Raw genomic sequence first — 20,166 nt, 5'->3', positions numbered from 1 at the left:
GGCTAGGAATCAAGCCCTTAGCTTTTCAGTTTAAAAAAAAAAAAAGGCCTTGAAAAATATATACACAATACAGCAGGGCCTGTGGGGCTTCCCGCGGGCACCCTCCCCATCCCACAGAGAAGACCATGGGCGCAAGAGCCAAGGGGGTGCTGCGCTCACCTCGGGGCCTGGTTAGACCACCCTCCCACTGGCTACCCGGAACCCCCCCCCCCCCGAGCTGACCCCAGATGCCAGTGTCCTCACACAGAGACCTGGGCCCCCCTCTAACGGGGGGTGGGGAGGGGGAATGTGGACAACTGCCCATCCCAGCACGGGGAGTCCACATCGGCACAGGCAGTGGCCCAGAGGCGCACAGAAGCCAGCTCCCTCCAAGGACTAGCCCGGGACTCATGGAGGCTTCTAGAAGAGCTCTTTGGGGCCCAGGGCCAGAGGCTCCCCGTGGTCACCCCTACCACCAGGTGCCGCACCCCCTTCCTCTGGGGGCCGTCCCTATGCGCCCCCTTCCCCCCCTCCCCTGGGTGGCCCCCCGCCCCCGTGCTCGCGGAGGAGGTGAGGGGGCTTGCTGGAGCCTGCTGGCCCCCTCGGCTGCCCGCTGCTTGGGGAGCCTCGCTCTGTTCTCGTCTCCCTGGGGCCCGTGAAGCATGTGGGGGCAGTGGTGGGATGCCGGGCGTCCACTGCGGGCAGAGGCAGGGGCGGGGCATGCCTCCCGTGAGAGGCTGCGGGGCGGGGGGGGGGGGGGGAGGGAGGAGGGGCTAGTGGGCAGGCTCCCCGTGCACCCGGAAGCGGTAGATGCAGGTGTACTCGGGGTGGCCCCAGTTGGTCAGGATCCGCAGCTCCACCACCTGGTACGTGGCCATTTTCGGGGTCTGGGTAGAGGAGGTTAAGAGATGTCACCAACGAGGAAGGGGGAGGGGAGCCAGCCCCTGTGGCCCACTGCACCCCTTCCCCAGAGGACCAGGGACCCCAACACTCCATGGCCCCTCCAGGGGTCACTGTCCCACAAGCCAGCACTGGGGCCAGCCTGGTACTGATGGCAGCCGGGACCCGCGAGGCGGAGGGGCGTTCTGGCCCTCCTGGGTGGCTTCCCCCTTACAGGGCCCGAGCACGCAGGGCTGTTTCTGTCTGTTGTGCCTGTTTGGCCTGTCCTGTTTAAAAGCCGCCGTGTGAGGGCCGAGGGTGTGCATCTCTCACACGTGCCCCGAGCTCCACGCGTCTCTCCGCCCTCCTCTCCCGGCCTTTGCTGCGCCCAGCCTGCGTGCCAGCCCCGGAGTTGCAGCCCCTCCTGCAATCTGCCCATTACCCCAGAGCTCATGAGGATGGCCACCTCCAGGCCTCCACGGCCCTGCCGGGCCATCTCGCAGGCCCCGGGGACGGTGGGGCCAGCCCGCTCCCGGCTCTGGGGTAGTGCCGCTTAGTCCTTCCAGCCTTGACACTGGCAGACTGCGGCCGGCCCCTTCCGTCCTTTCCCACTGCTCCCCTGAGCTGACATCCTCGGTCCACCCAAGTCCCATGCTTTTTCATGTCCAAGGGCTTGGGTCCCCTCGGCCCTGAGAACCCCACGTTTCTATGAGCCTCGATCAGAGGTCTACACAGGGCTCAGGCCCAGGCCCTGCCTGAGACCCCAGGGGGCCATTCCCAGTGGCGTCCTCCTCACGGCACCCTTCCTTCCATCAAACTTGTGCCCTCCAGCCGTGGCCCCGCCCCCTGCCCTCCACTTCTGACCCCAGAGGCTCACGGGCCAGGGCTGCACATCTGAACCCCAGGCCTGGCAGAGCTGGGGGACACCCTCCACCCGCTGGGAGCACAGGGGCTGCCCGTACCTGGAAGTAGAAGGTCTGAATGGGGTCCCCGTCCTGGTCATAGGTGAACGTGCCAAGAAGCGTCCCTTCCTGCTGCAGGTCTTCGTCGAACCCCTGGGGAAGAGCGTGCGTGGGTGGGTGGGTGGTCCCTCAGTGGTCCGGGGTGTCCCAACCTAGCGTCACTTTCCCAAATCTGTTCCCCTCCCTCCCAGCCAGAGCAACCCTGGCCTGCTGCCCGCAGGCTCCCCTTGGCCCTTCCGCTCCCACGCGGGCCAGATGCTCACAAAGATGGTGAAGTCCCTGGGGGCACTGGAGATGGTGCTGTTGGGTGACAAGGCCTTGGGCACGTGCTCTAAGGTGACAGCCGTGGGGCGGATGCGAGCAGAGAGGCGAACCACCGCGAAGCCCTGGGGCCCCTGGAAGGCCCAGCAGTTGCCTGGGTGCACATCTGGCTGGAGGGGAGGGAGGGCGTGTCAGGACAGCCCCCAGCACTCACGGCCCCCCCCCCGCCCCCCCCCCCCCCCGTCGAGGCACCCGCCTGCCCTCTAGAGCGCACCTGGAGGATGACGCGCGGCGACTGCGAGTGGTACCACAGGGGGATGCCGAAGAGGCTGAGCAGGGCCGTCTTGGTCTCGTAGGTCTCTGAACACCGGGTACTGATGACACTGGCCCCTGACGCAGGGGAGAAAGGCAGGTGGCAACGGAGGGGAGGAGGGCAGGCTGCCAGCCCCAGAGGCCCGGGCAGGAGCAGGAGGGGCTGCCACTGCTCATCTCCTTGCTGCCCACAGCGGGCAGACCCCAATCCAGACCCACAGGGCTGCTAAGATGGCCTCCCCCGCCGGGGCGCTGGTTGGCACCTCCCCTGGAGCCTAGGTTCGGTGAGAGGCACTGGTCTGGCGCCCTGCCTGCTTCGATTCCTGGCAGAGCCCAGGCCCCCGCCACTGGGGAGACGGGCCAAGGCAGGGCGAGGAAGGGGGGGCTCACCTCCGGACTCCAGCGCGTAGTCTACCAGCCCGATGCGGTCCTCGCTGTAGCGCTGCAGGGCCTGCTTGACGATCCGGTGCACCTGCTGTCAGTGGGGCCCCACGCTGTGAGAACTCACCCCCGAGGGACGGAAGTGTGCCAGCCGTCCGCGGACACCCCCCCCCCCCCCACTCGCACGGTGCCGGGGCCCAGGCGCGGAGCGTGCTGGGTGTCACTTGTGTGTCCTGGAGGAGGTACTGGGGGGAGGGGGGCTCCCAAGGGGGAAAGCAGCACTTGGGGGCCGGGGGGAGGGGCGCTCGCTCCTCACCTCCTCCGTCACCCCGACCACGCCTTCTTTCTGCAGCGTCTGCCTCAGGAAAGCGGCAGCCTCGCTCGCTGACTTGCCCTGCGTTTCTGCCACGTGGGCGAGGATCTTGCTCTCCAGCTCCTGCAGCCGCGTGTGTATCTCCTCCCTTTGGAGGAGGCTGGGGTGGGCGCCCCCTCCTCGAGCAAGGTACTGACTGATCCAGGTGGGGAACTGGGACTCCACCTGAGGACAGAGACCGTGTCAGGGCCTGAGGGCATGGGCCTAGGAGGGAGGGGGAGGCAAAGAGGGAGGCCCACCGAGGAGCAGGCAGAGGAAAGACATGACCAAGGCTGCAGGCCATCAACCGGAAGCAGGGGGCGCTCCTGCCACAGAGCCTGCCCTGTGGGTGCCCTGGGGTGGGGGGCCCCTGAGGAAAGGGCCCCAGCACTCACGTCCTCCCGCACAGCCTGGATCTTCTGGGGCAGGAGCCCCACCTCCTTAGCCACGGAGCTCTGCTTCTGGGTCAGGGCCGCCAGCTCCTGCCGCAGGCTGGTCAGCTGGGCCTCCAGCTGCCCCAGCTCCTTCTCCGAGTTCTCCCGGAAGGTCTCCTGAGTCAGCCTAGTTCCACAGGAAAGCAGGGCAGGGAGAAGGTCGACCTCTAGTTGGTCTCCTGGTGTGGGCTGTGCCCTCCCCGGTGCGCGCAAGGGGCCAGGTGGTTGAGGGGCTCAGCCATGGCTTGCCCATCCCTCTGGTCAGTCAGATCCCAGTCCCAGTTCCCCTGGCTTAAGAAGAGGCCGCCCAGGGCCCCGCCCCAGGGCCCGCCCCCTCGCCAGTGGGCCATTCAGAATCATGCTCTGGGCTGTTTCCCAGGCCAGTGGAGAGCAGGTGGGCCAGATGAAGGGCTTTACCTTAGCCATTCTGACTTCAGCTGCTGGACACGAGCCTCGGACTCCTGGGAGTAAGAAGAGCCACGGCTGAGAAATGCTGAGGTCCAGAGAGGCCCATCTCCAGACCAGGACGGACTTTCCGTCAGGTGCTCTGCTTAGCTATCCTTGCCCCAGGGGTCCCAGAGATTGAACTGACCAGTCCTTCTGGCAGCCCTGCCCCCGTCTGACCTGCTCTCGTGTGTGTGAACCCAGTCACCCCCTCCTCCAGCTACGCGACCCCAGCGTGGGCCCGGGGCGCCGGCCTCTGACCTGGGAGGCCCTGACGATCTTCTTGAAGAGGTCTTCAGAGTCCTGCTGATGCTCGGCCCTCAGGGCGCCCAGTTCTTCCTGCCAGACAGCAGGGGGGAATGGAAGGTTTGAACTCGGGACTTGGAAGGGCACTTCTACTAGGAGCGGGTCTGACTAGGACTCAAAGCGGGGCTCTGAGTCCCAGGCTCCCGCTCTGGGCCTCAGGCCTCGGTGCTTCTCAGAGGCACGCGCACACCCCGTCGGCTCTCTCGTGCCGTGGCTCACACCTGTAATCCCAGCACCTCGGGAGGCAGAGGTGGACTGTGTGCTCCAGGCCAGCCCTGGGCACGACAAGCACCAGACCCTCGAGTGCCACCAAACAAGTGGGAGACCCTGGGCCACCAAAGAGAAAGGGGAGAGGGCACAGCTGTCTGCTCTACATGGCTCACTGGCACCTGTACCTCCCGCGGGGGCTCCTCGCTCCGCTCCCCACCTGGATGCGGGCTGTGGCGTCTCTGCGCAAGTCCTCCTTCAGGGCCGCCTCGCGGCGGCTCACCAGCCCCTCCAGGAGGGCCAGGGCGTCCTCGTGGCTCAGGCCACCGCCGCCATGGCCAGCGGCCCCCTGCCGGAGCTCCAGGCGCTCCAGCCGAATGGCCTCCTTCTGCCAGCTGGAGGAGAACTCGGCAGCAAGGGTGTCCAGGCGGCGCTCGAGGGTGTGGATGCGGGACAGAAGGCGCTGCTCAGCCTGGAGGGGGGGGCGGGGGAAGGTGGCAGAGGTGAGGGACCCAGGGAGCCACCGTAGCACCTGCTGAGCAGTCACTGGGACAGCCCAGCCGGCAGCGAGAGGGCAGGGGAGGCGGGATGGGGGCACAGGGAGCTGGGGGCACACCGGGAGAGAGGGAGGACGCGGCCCGGGACACGCCTGGGGGGACGGGGACAGGGATCCGGGCACAGGGACACAGGCCGAGACAAAGACAGGAAGTTGGGGGCTGGGGGCTGAGAAGCTGTGGCTCTCGTGGTAGAGCACTAGCCCTGAGTGAAGAAGCTAAGCAGGGCAGCAGGAAGCCCTGAGGCCGCGTGGGCAGGTGGTGGGGGAGGGGGGGGGGAGCCGGGGGCTGTGGCTGTCAGCCTTCCACAGACAGCCAGGACGAGAGGGACGAGAAGGACAGAGCTTCCTTTCTCATCTGTAACAGGTGTCTCTCAGGTTGGCACCTGGCAGCGAGCATGGCATGAATTTTGAGGACCTTTATTGCTGAACAAGATCTTTGCCAAGAGAAATTATGAAACATAAAGGGCCAAGGAACGGCAGGCTTAGATTCTAGGAATTTTCATTTATTTATTTATTTGCCAGTCCTGGGGCTTGGACTCAGGGCCTGAGCACTGTCCCTGGCTTCTCTTTGCTCAAGGCTAGCACTCTGCCACTTGGGCTACAGCACCACCTCTGGCCGTTTTCTATATATGTGGTGCTGGGGAATTGAACCCAGGGCTTCATGTATACGAGGCAAGCGCTCTTGCCACTAGGCCATATTCCCAGCCCCTAGGGATTTTTGTTAATAGGCAGTGCATTTTCATGAGCTGGGTAGCAAGCACAAGCAGGTGCTGATGGCTCACACCTGTAATCCTAACTACCCAGCTGAGACGGGAGGATCACGATTAAAAAATCCAGACGGGAAGGACAAATCTCCAATTAGCCAACAGAAAGCCGGAGGTAGAGCTGTGCTCAAGTGGTAGAGCACCAGCTTTGAGCATAAAAGCTAAGGGACAGGGCCCAGGTCCTAAGCTCAAGCCCCAGTATCAGCACGTGTGTATACATGCACATACACACCAAAAAAAAAAAAAAACCCACAAAAAAACAGTCCTGTTCCTCTCATCTGCCTGCTCCACAGCCTCTCCAAGCAGCCCCCAGCTCCCCTGGGGTTGGTGCAAACGGAAGCAGAGATGGGTCAACTCCGCTTCCTTCCTCTCTTTAGAGAAAAGGTGTCTGAACCCAAGTTGCTTTTAGTACCTTCAACAATTAAAAAAAAAAAAAGGAAGTTGTAGCTTGGCAGAACATTATTTCTTTACAAAATACTAAGATTGTTCTTAGCAAAGTACTGTCCACACACATAAGATTAAAAAGATGGCACTGAACTGAATCCGGCACGGGGTAAACCAGTTCAAATAAACGAGAACACACACGGTTTTTCGTGAGCTGCAGCCCTGCCACGTTTTCGTTGGGTCTACTTGTCACCCCTGACTGACGGCGGCGGGCTTCTTGAGAGCACAGCCTGGCCCTGGCCCTGGCCCATCTTTAGATACCAGCTGTCGATCATAAACGAGCCCTCCCCCCCCCACCCCCGGCTGTGCTGGCTCTGCCGCGGCCCCGCAGCTCTTTCCTTAACTTGCTGTAAGACTGGCCCCACCATGAGGTCGGAAGGGAGGGTGCGCAGCTTCCAAGTCCGGGTCTCAGTCTGTCTGGCCCGCTTCCGCTCTCCCAGACCACGCTCAGCTGCCCAAGGAGCAAGCCCAGGCTAGTGCGTGTGCAAGAGTCGCCCTCAAGGGTCCCCAGGCAACTCTGGGTGTGCACATGCACGCACACAGCCTAGCCAAGATGATCGCTCCCTTGCTCAGACTTACACACACACAGAACATTCGGACAGTTTGAAGTCATAAAGACAGATTTGACTCGAATGCCTGCGCCCCAAGCAGCAGGGAACGGGGTGCTGCAGCGAGGGTGGCGTCTCGGCACTGGGGCCAGGGTGAGGGAGGCGGAGGGGAGCTCTGCGGGGCGCTCTCGGTACTCACCTGGATGTGCCGGGACGCGTCCTTGGATTCCCACACCTCAGGATGCCTTCTGCCGCCCAGTGCCCACCAGGAGGCCACGGCCGGGTGGAAAGTGTGCAGCACGTGCGGGTACAAATACCAAGCACCTGGACACAGGAAGCAGCTGCTGGCAATCTCCTCCGCCCCGCGGCCTGTGTCTCCCCATCTGGGCTCCGATCTTCCTGCATCCCCTGCAGGCCCCTTATCTACCCCGCATCTCCACAGACGGTGACACTCAAGGAAATGGCTGTAACCATCCAGGGAGGCACCAGGTAGCTACGCTCCAGGGCCTGAGGCTCTGGCCCTGGCCTTAAAAGCACAATCCTGTGAACTAAGAGGCTTGGGATGGGGCTCTGGGTGGGGGTTTGGAAACGCCCCATCACTGGGTCCAAGATGGGGTGATGCTGGTCCCCAACGGGAGCGCAAAGCTCCACCCACACAGACTCGTGAACCTTCCTGTGAGGCCGTGCTTGTGATGTTTATTCTTGAGAAGTGTGCGTGTGCGTGCGTGTGTGTGTGTGTAAGAGAGGGAGACAGAGAGAGATTAAAATACAAACACAAGCCAGGCACTGGTGGCTCACACCTGTAATCTTAGCTACTCAGGAGGCTAAGATCTGAGGACTGAGGTTCAAAGCCAGCCTGGGCAGGAAAGTCTGTGAGACTCTTATCTCCTATTCATCACCCAGAAGCTGGAAGTGGAGCTGTGGCTCACCAGCCTTAAGCAGAAAAAAAAAAAAAGCTAAATGACAACCCCAAGGCCCTGAGGTCAAGCCCTAGGTACTGTCACACACACACACACACACTATATACACAGACAGAGAAGGGGGAAGGAGAGGAACAGAGAGAACCTGAAAAGGCAATGTCTGTCTTTCTTGGCCATGAGCAAGGGAAGGGAAGCCCCCATCCCGGCTGGAGATTCACAGAGGGGCCTGAGCAGGTCCCCCACCTGCACTCCACGTGACGTGGCCCTGACACTCTCCCACCAACCCCCTGGGGCACTGGTGAGGCTCAGGTTCGATGGCCCCACGTCTTGGGAGAAGGCTGCAGGACAGAAAGCTAGGAGATTAGAAAGCACCGTTGTTATGATCGTAGGGCGATGCCCAGTTTCCACTGGATAAGAACAAGCTGTTCTTGTAACAGGAAACATAAAGGAAACCAACTTTTGGAAAAATTTGTTACTCTGTTATTTTGAAAAGAAACACAAATAGAGTAGATGCTAAGCCAATAAAAACCAACTCTCTCTAAAAAATAATAGAGCATGGTCTTAAATGGTAGGTTGGTGTAATGATTAAAAGAGATCCCGGGCCGCCCGGGCATTTCCTGGGAAGCTGGGAAGGACGACGCAGGAGGGAAATGCGACAAGGGGACCTGAGCGCAGGCTGCAGCAATGCCGGCAGCTGCCAAGAGACTTTCCTTGGAGTCCAGGGCGGTACTTACCCCTCTCAGGGCTGAGAAACAGCTCAAGATTTAACTTGATCTTGTAAAAACAACCCCCCCCCCCAGACACACAGTCTATGTCCTCATGTGGAATGGAGGGAAAACGACTGCTACTAAGAATAGCACCCGAGTTCCTGCTGATGGCTGCTGTCCCGGGCTGGGTCCCCGCCCAGGGGTGGTTTCCGGGGTGCTCTGTACTAACTACAGCTACAGTGTGGCTCCAACTCAGGATATGGGTAGATGGGGTGTTTCTCCTTTGCCCCAGACAGCCTGAGAGTGGGAAGCGTTGGGCTCAGGGTTCTGTCTGCCCTGCCACACCCTGCCCTCGCCCCTGGCACTTCCTACCCCTCCCTCGTCTGCCCCGGGCTCACCGTAGGTCAGGCCGGTCAGCAGGAGCAGCAGCAGGAGGAACCAGAGGAACGGTTTCAAAGAGGAGAAGCGCCTGGACCTCAGGGAGAAGCAGACGTGAGAGGAAGGTCCCTGTGTCTGCGTGCCCCTCCCAGGGTCCTGAACTCGTGGGACACCCCTAAACCGCTCACGTGCCGGGACCTCACTGGGCACCGGGCCGTCACCTGCACTCCTTGGAGTGATGTCTAGCATTTGGACTCTGTGCACTTTACTGACGTTATTAACGGTTAATAAGGTGGTCTTGGCAAAACCTAAACGTATTTTAGAGATCCTTAAGCAAGAAAATTTAGGGGCTGGGGATATGGCCTAGTGGCAAGAGCGTTTGCCTCGTATACATGAGGCCCTGGGTTCGATTCCCCAGCATCACATATACAGAAAACGGCCAGAAGGGGCACTGTGGCTCAAGTGGCAGAGGGCTAGCCTTGAGCAAAAAGAAGCCATGGACAGTGCTCAGGCCCTGAGTTCAAGGCCCAGGACTGGCCAAAAAAAAAAAAAAAAAAAGAAAATTTAGGAAAAACATAAACTCCCAGCCAGGCGCCGGAGGCTCACGCCTATAATCCTAGCTACTCAGGAGGCTGAGATCTGAGCAGTGCAGTTCAAAGCCGGCCCGGGCGGGAAAGTGATGAGACTCTTATCTCCAATAAACTACTCAGCAAAGGCCAGAAGTGGTGCTGTGGCTCAAGCGGTAGAGCGCAGCCTTGAGTCCAAGAAGCTCAGCGACAGCATCCAGGCTCTCCCTGACTGAGTTCAAGCCCCAGGACCCTCTCCAAACAAACTATTTTCTTTTAGGATAAGGACTGTCCTTGGGTGGGATGAATTGATGCTTTCCCCTCTTCTCAGCCATTACCAGCTGCCCACCCCTCCCTGGACCCTGGACTGGGGTGAGTTTCTCCCATCCCCTCTTTTGTGATTTCTGAACACCAGCAGGAAACCTCTAGGGCCTGGACCACTACAGGCCTGAAGGGAAGCTGGGCTTTCTGGAAGCCTCATTTCCGGGGTAGAACCCCAGAGCCTAACAGAGGGGACAAAGCCATGTGCAGAGCGGGGGCAGGAGGAAGACTCCGCACAGAAATCATCTGTGTCGCTGGAAGGTCAGCTGATAAGGGAACACACCCCACCTGTGTCCCCCCCCCCCACCACATCGGGCAGCGATGGGCTCTGGGGTCCACTCCCCGCTCACTGAGAAAAGCCGCATGCTGTGACGCGCAAGTTTACGCGCTTCACTCTCCTTCCCATCCCCGTCAGCCTTCTCCGTGAGCTCCCAAGGCTAGGGTCTCACTCACCGGGTCAACACGAAGACATCCAGGAGGGAGGCAGCTGTGGTCAGGCGGTACCACGTGGTGCCAACCCACCAGTAGAGGAGTCCGAAGAGCCGGCCTGAAGAGCGACCGTGGAGGTTGAGACTTGGTCACGGGTAGCACACGGCCCTCTCCTCTCCTCCCAGGCCTACGCCACGCCCCCCGCCAGGGTGCCCCGCCCCATCCTATAGTGTCACTCCCACCAGCCGGTGTGCGTGCGCCCAGCCCCGGTCCTGCCAGAACCCACCTGGAAAAGTGAACACCATCCAGACAAAGGAGCCCGCTCGAGACACGGCGCTGCCCAGCCGAGACCCCGAACTGTGCGGGTCCACGTCGGGGTAGCCTGCGGGAAGACAGCGCCCCCGTGCAGCTCAGCTGGGGCAGGGTGGGGAGCCGGGCACACAGCAGGTCAGGAGGCGTTTGCAGAGGGAGGAGAGGTTTCTGACGCCCTGGCTCCGAGCAGAGCGTTTTGTTTGCGTCTCTCTCCCCCTGCCAACAGTCCTCGGAACCGCTGTTCAGAGCCAGACTGCCTGCCAGCCACACACCTGTTCCCCTCGCCCGCCCCGGCGGCCCGGCCCAGGCTTCCCCGGTCCCCAGCAGACTCCGAGTCTGCTCAGGGGCCGGGGAGGAGCACCCACCTGCAAAGTCATCTTCCGAGGAGTAGCCCGAGGAGGAGCCGAGGAAGTCCTCCCGGCTCTCTGCCAGCCCATTGGCCTTGCTGCTCTCCGTGCCGCCGGTGCCTCTCCTCCTCCTCACCTGCAGGTCCTCGCCTGGCGGGGCGGAACGCAGGTGCCTCAGCTGGGGAGGCCCCTGGGGGCCCGTGGGGGACACTGAGGAGGAGGAGGAAGGCCGGGGACACTCACTCCAGTAGGGCTCACTGCGCAGGCGCTCGTCCAGGAGGGCGCTCCTGGCCAGGGAGGCGGCCCGGGGGCTGCCGATGTAGGACTCGTGGACCACCGACTCGCTGTAGTAGGAGGTGTGGGAGTCTGAGGAGGGGCCCAGCTGGGGGGCCGGGGACGGGCGCTTCATGGTGCTGGATTTCCTCTTCAAGGTCCTGCAGAACAGTCACGAGGGAAGAGACAAGGAGGTGAGCCCAGCTGGGGACAGGAAGCCACAGCCCTGGTGGCTCCGTGCTCCTGGTTGGTTTTGTTGCTAGGCAACCAACAACCCCATCTGCTCGGTCCTGCCCACCTCCCGGCACAGGTACTTTTCTCTGTTCCTGGTATCACTGATCTCACCAGAGACAGGCGAGATCATCAGTTAGGGATGGAGCCAGTGTTCAAACACAACCTCAAACTTCAAAGCCACGGGATGTGCCATGCTTCCTAATGGGCTAGTAATTTCTACAACCCACTGAGAACCCAGACGAACAGACGTGACCTCCTAGAGCCCGCGTGAGCCTCGGGGCCTCATGTCTCCAACCTGGGTGGTGGCCCAACCGAGGAGGCCCTACAGGACGTGAGACAGGAGATGGACAGATTGCCACACCCCGCCGGAGCAGGAGGGGTTGCTGAGCACTATGCGCAGAGCTACGGGGGTTTCCGGCTTGGCTCGCGTGTCAGGCCCGGCCTTCCCGCTTCCAGTCCTCTAAGCGAGGGCAGCTGCTCCAGCCCGGCCTGACTGGAGAACATGGGGCCCTGGGCACCTGCATCCTTGCAGAAGGGCAGGACCTCATGAGCCAGTACTAACTAACTAGCATCTGCTCTCTGCCCAGGGTGGCAGCAGAAAGCGCCCCCCGCCCTGTGGGCCCGCCCGGGGGTCAGGGGTGACAGCGCTCCCGCGCCCCTACCTGAGAGGACTGTCTTTAAACAGGGTGCTCTGACTCCCGGTCACCGAGCTCCCCCCGCTGCTGCTGCTGCCGCCGTCATCGTCCCCTTGGGAGTAGCGCGAGAGGCGCTGGCTGCGTCGGGACATGCTGAGTGAGGACGGGGACGCTTCCCCTGGAGAGAGACGGGGGGGGGGGGGGGGAGAAAGCACAACACGGGAGACGTGAGACCCCAGGCCGAGCCCCAACCTGTCTGCACTCAGGCAGAGCAGCCTGGAGATGTAGGCACCCTGGGACCCCTGACCCACTCCCCCACCCCAGCCAGGGCTCACCCCGTATCATGGAGCCTCTGGCGGGGTGCTTCCTCTTTCGCTTTATTGCTTTTAAAATGTTATGTCATGTTTATTCATTTATTTACTGGACCACAGCAGGGCTTCAACTCGGGGCTCTGTGCTTTCCCTTGGCTTCTTTGCTCAAGGTTGGCACTCCGGCACTTAAGCCAAAGCTATACTCCTGGCTCTTTGTTGGTTAACTAGAGATAAGACTCGCATTGCTTCGCCTGCCATCGCTGGCTTTGAACCTCAGTTCTCAAATCCCACCTCCTAAGTAGTCAGAATTACAGGCGTGAGTCACGGGCAGCTGGCTCCACAGGGTCTCCTCGTGGTCGGGGTACCTGTCTTTCTCCTCCTCCACAGTGAAGTCTGTGTGAACCGCCTCAAGCACTGGGCGTGTGCCCGAGGAGGATCTCACCCCTGGCAGGTGCCTCACAGGTGCTAGCCAAGACTCAATCCCCCCTGCCCGGCACGCCCTCCAGCCCTGCCGTCTCCCTGGAGCTGCTACTCCGTCCCTGGAGCTGGCCTTCCTTGCTTTCCTCTCAGCCAGACTCACTGACCCAGGCCGCAGTCACCTGTGGATGCCAGAAACCCTTTCCCCACGCCGGAACCTTCCTCAGCCGCGGCCTCTCTGTATTCCGTGGCCCCTCAGTGCAGACTGTGCTTGATGCAGTGATAAGAATCGTGGTTGAATGCCTACGCATTCCCCCGCTGAACCCCATTAGCAGGGCCGGTAAGAGACCCATCCAGGTGCCATCAGCATGCCCATCTACGAGGGAGGACCCTGGGACACGGAGCAGATGGGAAACGTGCCCACCATCACCCAGCTGGGAGGTGACAGGGCCGGGCTCTGCACTCAGACCTGACAGATGGCAGCGTCCTGTAACTTCTACTCCACCAAAGAGTTTGCAAGTTGTGTGTCTCAACTAGAGTCTTTATAGCTCCATATATGCTCAGAACAACTCTGATGACACAACGAATATTTCCTAACAAACAATCCAGCCAGGCGAAGCCGCAACTTGGCATGACAGTCAGTGCAAGCCTACAGGCCAGTCAGCACGCAAGGCAGTGACTGATAATCAAGACAAAGAGGCCAAAGTGAAAGGACCTGGCCAAGGGCAGGGTCCCTCACATGAGGAAGATTAGCCTTTTCCTTCTGGAAACCCCAATTCCAAATCTCAGATTACCAGTGTCCTGGAGTCTCAAAGTAGCACGGGTATTACAAAATAGCAATTTCATCCCAACACCCCTCAGACTTCCTAGTACTTGTGAGTGTGTCTTACTTCTGATATTCCAGTCATCAGGGCTGTATGGTGGGCATACCCCTAACACTGCTCAACCCTCACTATAAGAACCAGAAGGTCAGGTTCATCCAGCCTAGAGCACCTTCATTTGGAAAACAAGTAGCCTCCTGTCTGGGCTACTTGGCATTTTCCCAGGTGGGACTGCCCATCTGGTATCTTTTTCCTGGCTTTAGCTGGTGTTGGTAAAGAGACCAACTGGTAGTAGCCAGAGAAGGAAGTTGGCCTGGGGCCTGGGCTATATTCCACTCCTTATAAGGCAGTCCACGCCCCTCGGCTGACAGCCACCCTCACCTTTCAGCCACAAATGCCCACAGAACTCTTAACGCTTGCCCTGCTTAAGCAGGCAAGTGAAGCCCTCACCCAGGGGCAGAAACAACGCAGCGTGTTTGTACAGTACCCATGCTGCCATTGGCAAGAGCCCAGACACTCCCCCGGACGTGGGTGGGGAGGTGGGGCACTAAGTGGCTGAAAACTGCCAGTCTGCCCCCACCTCCCAGGGATGAGGCTGCTAAGTGTCGTAGTCTCACCGCAGAGTTTCACAAGATGAAAAAGGTGAAAGGCCCAATCTCCCAAACAAGAAGTTAACTTATAGAAACTCAACTCTTTTGCCCATCAGTACAGATACTCTCCCAAGCCGAAAATCAAGAAACCCTCAAATTAAAAAACAACAACAACAAAACCAAATACATAATTCTAGTTAGACCCCTGCCTGTCTGTAATACCAGCAATTCAGGAGGCTGAGATCTGAGGATCCAGGTTCTAAGCCAGCCTAAGCAGGCCTCTGAACTCTCATTAACCAGCACAAAGCTGGAAGTGGAGGTGGTAGAGCAGAAGTCTTGTGCAAAAGAGCTAAGTGCCCAGGTCCTGAGTTCAGGTCCTAGAACCTGCAGACAGACAGACAGACAGACAGACAGACACACACACACACACACACACACACACACCCCTTATTCTCAACACCTGTGAGCTGAACTACACCCTTTTCTCAGTTCGGCCCCCATCACAAACATGATGGCAGGATCCCCTCAATCCTGAGACTTCAGCAAGCTCTTGGGTGCCCTACACGTGACATTTCCACCCCAGGACACATGCCCAATACTTTCCTCGTGGGCTCTGTCAAGCACTCAGGGTCGCTGCCCTCCCTCACAGCTCACGGGAGGTGAGTGAAGGTGCTACCGCTCGCTCAGACCGCCCTCCCCCCTCCCCTTCCCCCCTCCCCTCCCCCTCCTCCTCCCCCTCCCCCCTGCCTGGTTTGTTTTGTTTCTGAACTGAGCGGACCTGCCTTCCTCCAACGCCCGGAGTTGGGACAGGCGCCGCCGCTCAGGCAGAGAACTGCCAGCCGGGACCGGGCCGGGGTGGCACCGCCTGGGTAGGCCCGGGCAGCGGGGGGAAGCCCCGCCTGGCGCTGACCGCGGGGCCCCGGGGCGGGGCGTCGGGGCCCGGCCGGCCCGGGGGTGTGCGCCTGCCCGGCTGGGGCTGGAGCCCGGCCCAGCTTGGCTCGGGGAGGAAGAAGCAGGCCCGGCAACTCGGGCCTGGCCCCAGCGGCGCGGGGCTGACCCGGGCGCCCGGCGGGGCCCGAGGCCGCGGACGCGCGAACCCCACCTCCGACTTTACCTGCCGCCGAGGCCGCTCCGTGCGTGGCCCGGGGTGCGCGAGGCCCGTCGCGACGCCTGGGCGCGCCCCCTTCCCGCGGCCGGGTCAGCGGGCGGTGTCCCGGACGGCCCTTCGAAGCGGCGGCCGGGCCCCGGGGCTCCGGCGCACGGCGCGCGGCGCGCGGCGGCGCGGGACGAAGCGGGCCGGGCAGGTGGACAAAGCTGCCGGCGGAAGCCCGCGCTGCGCGAGTGGGGCTGGGCGGCGCGCGCGTGGCCCAGTGTGTATGTGTGCGCCTGTCAGTCAAGGCTGACAGGCCGCGGCCCATTGGCTGGGGCCCTCCGGCAGGCCCCGCCCCCCGCCCCCGCCCATAGGCTGATTTGAACACAAAGGCTCCGGCTCGCCCCGCCCCCGCGTGGGGGCCCCGCGGCCCGGCGTGCGCCGCCCCCGGCGTCCGCGCGTGGGAGCCGCCGGCGTCGCCACCCTCCCCGGGGCCCGGGAGGTCGCTGCGGGGTCCTGCGCGGGGTCCGGGCCGGGCCGGGCCGGGCCGGGCCTCCGCCTGGGGACTTGCGCTGCCTGGGGCTTCGGTAAGCCTCCTCCCGCGGCGCCCCGCGGGCGCGGGTGACCGGCGCGGCGCTCGCTCGCGGGAGTCGGCCCCGGGTGGCGCCCAGGGCGGCCGGGGGCTGGCGCGGTGGCCGGGCCCCGGTGAGGTCGCGTGAGGACCGGGAAGGCCTGCCACCTGCCAGGCGCTTCTGCAGTTACTCGGCCAGTCCTTTGCACACCCCGGTGTCTGTAAGACAAGGAAACCGGGGTTCGCCGAGGTTTTCCGTTTCTTGCAAGAAGCCAAACTGAGATTAGAAGATTCTGTTTGGGGGCTGAGTTTAGGATTTCAGACATGGTGCAGACTCCCCGAGGTGGTGGTTGGTTGGCTTTGTTTTGTTTCTATTTTAAGGAAGGGGGTTCATATCCCGCCCCCCCCACTTTAATACTAGTTACTCAATAGGCTGAAATCTGAGGATAAATCCGTGAGGCTTTTGTTTGTTTGTTTGCCAGTCCCGGGGCTTGAGCTCAGGGTCTGAGCACTGTTCCTGGCTTCTTTTTGCTCAAGGCTAGCACTTGAGCCATTGCACCACTTCCGGCTTTTTCTGCATACCTGGTGCTGAGGAATGGAACCCAGGGCTTCATGCATGCTAGGCGAGCGCTCTACCGCTAAGCCACCTTCCCAGCCCAATCTGTGATGCTTTTATCTCCAGTTAGCCAACAAAAAGCCAGAAGTGAAGGTGTGGCTCGAGTGGGAGAGTGCCAGTCCTGAGTGAAAAAGCCAAGGCCCTAGGTTCAAGCCTCAGTACTGGCATGTAATAAAAGAGGGTCCTGCAGTTGGTGTCAAAAGGAGGCAGGGTGGGTTGTATGCCTGACTTCAGGGGTCCCGTCCCTGGGGCCCACCAGCCTGCTGTGTGGGTGTAGCCAGTCCAGTTGGGGACAAGCAGCTTCCCGTGCCAGCCCTTCTAAAGGAAGATGAGACCCGGTGCCATTGCTCGCTTTCAAAGTGACAAGAGGAAATAGGACAAGAAATGGCAAAGTCACAGAAGCAGGCACAGGAAATGTCGGGGGGCTGAGACTAAGGAAACAGGAAGTCCTCTAGGTGCAAGCAGCACCCCTCTCTGACCTCCACTGTGCTATCTGGAAAGGGGGGTTTCACCTGCCTTTGAAGTATCTTAGGACAATCACGCTCCGGGCTTAGCCCCAGAACTTGCTGTTGAGTCTGGCTGGCTCCTGTTTGTATCCGCTGACCAGAGGAGAAGACAAATCAAGAGAGACAGCACCCAAGCAGGAGAGGGCTTCTCAACTCCTGATGTCCAGGGTGCCCCACAATTCTGTCCTGGTGCAGTCCAGCAGTCTCCATACCCTACCCCTTCATGCAGAGCCTGCTCCCTCTTCTCTGAAGGCCTAGCAGACAATCCCCTCTTAAATTGTGCTGTCTAAATGGGCCTAAGTAGGTGGAGTAGTGTTCCCCAAAGATACTAGGTGCTAATCCTGGCATCTGTGAATATCACCTAAATGAAAAGGCTTTGCAAATGGGACTAAAGATTTTTCAAGTGTGATTATCCTGGATTACCAGGCTGGGCCCTCAAGGTAATCCTAAGATTCTTCCCAAGGAGAAACAGAGGAAGTGAGAAGGAGAAGAACCATCACAGTAGGTATCAAGAGATGTGGCTAGGAGCCAAGGAATGCTTCAGAAGCCCTGAAGAGCGAGAATGGACTCTCCCTTGGGCCTCTTGAGTGAGGTTAGCCCTGCTGATACCTGCTTGTGGCCCGGGGAGACTGATAGCAGATTTCTGGTTTCCATTGTCTCACCAGGTTTGTGGTCATTTGTTACGGTGCCACAGAAAACCAATAAAGGCCCTCAGAAAAGCCTTGGCCTGGCGTTCCGGGCTCTCATGATTGTGCCGGGACCCTCTCTCTCCTGACGGTCTTTATGATGCTCCCCTTCCTCAACTTCTGAGCTGCGACCCATGCACGTCTCGCTATGGCGCCTGCCTTTTAAGACTCCTATCTGCTCACTCAGCATCTCTTTCTGACCTTGACTAGAGGTTCAGAACAAACAAGGGATTCTGCCCACTCCCTCTTCCCCCCCCCCAAAAAAAAATGGTGGATGGGCAGTATGGAGGTCTTCTGTGTTCTTTTCTTCACCTGAATGCACATGTGAGCAACCAGAGGCCAGAGAGCCTCCAGGCTCTTGTCAGTTCCGCTGCTGATCATTAGGCTGCCCTCTCCCCGCTGCTCTGTGCTTGCTCCCACCTTCTCTCCAGTCATCACTGGGGGTGGGGCTGGGGGTGGGGAAGGGCTTTGCCCTGTTAGGATGGTGAGGCTGGCAGCTCTCACCAGTTGTGACTTTCCTCCTCACCTCTGAGGCAAAACATAGGAGCAGAATAAAACATTCCGGGGTTCCGTGATGGAGCGTGTGCTCAGTGTACATGAGGATTTATATTCTTGTAAGTAAATAATGTTTTACAACTTGGTTGGCACAAAGTTGACTATAGCCTAGACTTGGTCTGTCTATTACACATTCATCGTTAGCATACCCAGGGTTTCTACTGGTTTATAAAAAAAATCAAGATGCATCTGGCAGAGAAAGTGACTTGCACTGAAGACACCAAAGAACAGGGCTCCGCGGGGTGAGCCGGAAATGGCTTCCCTCCAGCCCTGCTTCCCAGGGCCCACGAGGGCCCAAGTGCGCCCCTGATCACTTCTTTCTTTTTTGTGTGTGCCGAGACAGACGTTTGAACCCAGGGCATAGGTGTTTGTCTCGGCTTTGTCCACTTAAGGTATTCTAGCACTTGAGCCACAGCTTCACTTTTGGCATTTTGCTGGTTAATTGGAGATAAGGGTCACCTAGACTTTCCTGCCTGGGCTAGCTTCGAACCTTGGTCCTCAGATTGCAGTCTCCTGAGTAACTAGAATTATAGATGTGAGCCCCTGGACCCTGGACCCTGACCCCCTTCTTGTCCACAGTTGAGGAGAATCCAACTCTACTGCAGTGGAAGATAGGAGGCTGTACATTTATTGAGCATTTATTGGGGGCAGGACACCGTCATGGCGTGAGGGGACAGAAATGATGAAAACACAGTCATCCCAAGGAGAAGCAGACAGGAGAAGGCTACTGCAGACCCAGTCCAGACCAGATATACTGTGTATTCGCTCCGCGATGCTGGCTGAGTCACTTAACCGGAGCCATTTCCCCGCAGCATAAAATGCAAGTGATGCTACTGCCTTTTGCCGTACCAGGTGGCTCTGTGACCATGGGCAAGTGGGTGAGGCCTTTGATGTCTTTTCTTCCGTGAGAGTCACCCCGCACCGGAGGCCTGCTCCCCCCCCCCCCCCGGCCTCGCCAGCCGGCAGCCAGGGTGTTGGCGTCTGTCATTTAGCCATCGTAGGCAGGCCCGGCAGAGGTGGGAGCTTTCATGTCAAGCTTCCTGGCAGCAGGAACGCGTTTGGCAGCTCTGGGGGTGGCACCCCTCGGGGAGCGTGGTGCCCTGACCCCTGAGGGCGTTGTGTGTCTCCTCGGTGATCTGATGTGGGCTGGCTACACCACCCCACCCAGCCCCGTGATGGGACCCAAGGCATTTATGGGCACTTTCATGCAGGCAGCTCAAAGAGTTCACCTCGGACCACGGTGGACGCGCCCAGCCTCGCAGAGATCGACGCAGGCTCTCTTTGGGATGACTGTATTTTCATCACTTCTGTCCCCTCACGCCATGACAGTGTCCTGCCCCCAATAAATGCTCAATAAATGCACAGCCTCCTATCTTCCACCGCCCAGCTCCTCGGCGTGGCTCCCGGGTGGCCTTGAGAGGCAGACCCTGTCCCCTGGCGGTCCTCAACTTTGTGACCTCTCCCCGGGCCATGCCCTGGCTCAGGCTGGGCAGTGACTTGGCACGCCCTCTCCCGGTTTCACCACCTGGCACCACTCCGGCCAGCCATTTGGGGACCAGCTCCCGCGTCTCTCCTTCCCAGCCCAAGCCTCCAGATGGAGCAGCGGCTCGCCCCCTGTGCTCCTGTTCTGCACAGTTCGGACCCAGCGCCTTCACGCCGCGCTCCGGGGTTGGGGGTGGGGGGGGACTGGCCCACAGTCCCGTGGGACAACACGAGGTTGCCACAGGAAGTGCGAGCGATGATGGTCACTGCCAGCCCAGTGCAAGCGCAGTGCCAGGCTTGACACGTGCTGCCCCGTGAGAGAGAGCCTGCAGCGCCCAGAGGAGAGGTCCAGGGATTAGGGCTCCCTGGTCAGAATGTGGGGGAGGCTGACACTGGAGGACCTGCTCACGCTCCCGGTCTATGGGCGCTCCTTCCTCCTGGAAACGTCTCAGCCTCTCAACACGCCCACCGGCTCCTCCTCCCATGGGGACATTCCTGGGCTACCCCCGCGTCACCGGGGCCAATTACTTTGTGCAGGCTGGATATTCTCACCTGTCCACGGGGTGTTAT

At 60.3% G+C, this 20,166-nt stretch overlaps 1 protein-coding gene across 4 annotated transcripts; it reads right to left on the bottom strand.

Moving 5' to 3' along the window:
• Nucleotides 1-724: 724 nt before the first annotated feature.
• Nucleotides 725-15,451, bottom strand: Sun2 (Sad1 and UNC84 domain containing 2). 4 transcript variants are annotated; one of them, XM_048355273.1, is made up of 18 exons: nt 15,205-15,451; nt 11,979-12,129; nt 11,053-11,243; nt 10,828-10,959; nt 10,437-10,532; nt 10,175-10,268; nt 8,855-8,931; nt 7,029-7,153; nt 4,738-4,989; nt 4,266-4,343; nt 3,978-4,021; nt 3,522-3,687; nt 3,091-3,312; nt 2,784-2,868; nt 2,356-2,471; nt 2,084-2,251; nt 1,821-1,913; nt 725-866 (listed from the first exon to the last, which is right to left on the bottom strand). In XM_048355273.1, the coding sequence occupies exons 2-18, from the start codon at nt 12,101-12,103 to the stop codon at nt 753-755; spliced, it is 2,178 nt and encodes a 725-aa protein (XP_048211230.1). In that variant the 5' UTR covers nt 12,104-12,129; nt 15,205-15,451; the 3' UTR covers nt 725-752. The 4 variants fall into 4 exon arrangements, with proteins under 4 accessions (XP_048211230.1, XP_048211255.1, XP_048211237.1 ...); XM_048355298.1 differs by having other exon boundaries at nt 8,855-8,925; XM_048355280.1 differs by lacking the exon at nt 15,205-15,451 and adding an exon at nt 14,869-14,887.
• Between the last annotated feature and the right edge of the window lie 4,715 nt (nt 15,452-20,166).

Source organism: Perognathus longimembris, chromosome 1 (genome assembly GCF_023159225.1).
Source record: "Perognathus longimembris pacificus isolate PPM17 chromosome 1, ASM2315922v1, whole genome shotgun sequence".
NCBI lineage: Eukaryota > Metazoa > Chordata > Mammalia > Rodentia > Heteromyidae > Perognathus > Perognathus longimembris.
The sequence above is the reverse complement of the archived record's forward strand: the minus strand, read 5'-3'. Positions and strand labels throughout refer to the sequence as shown.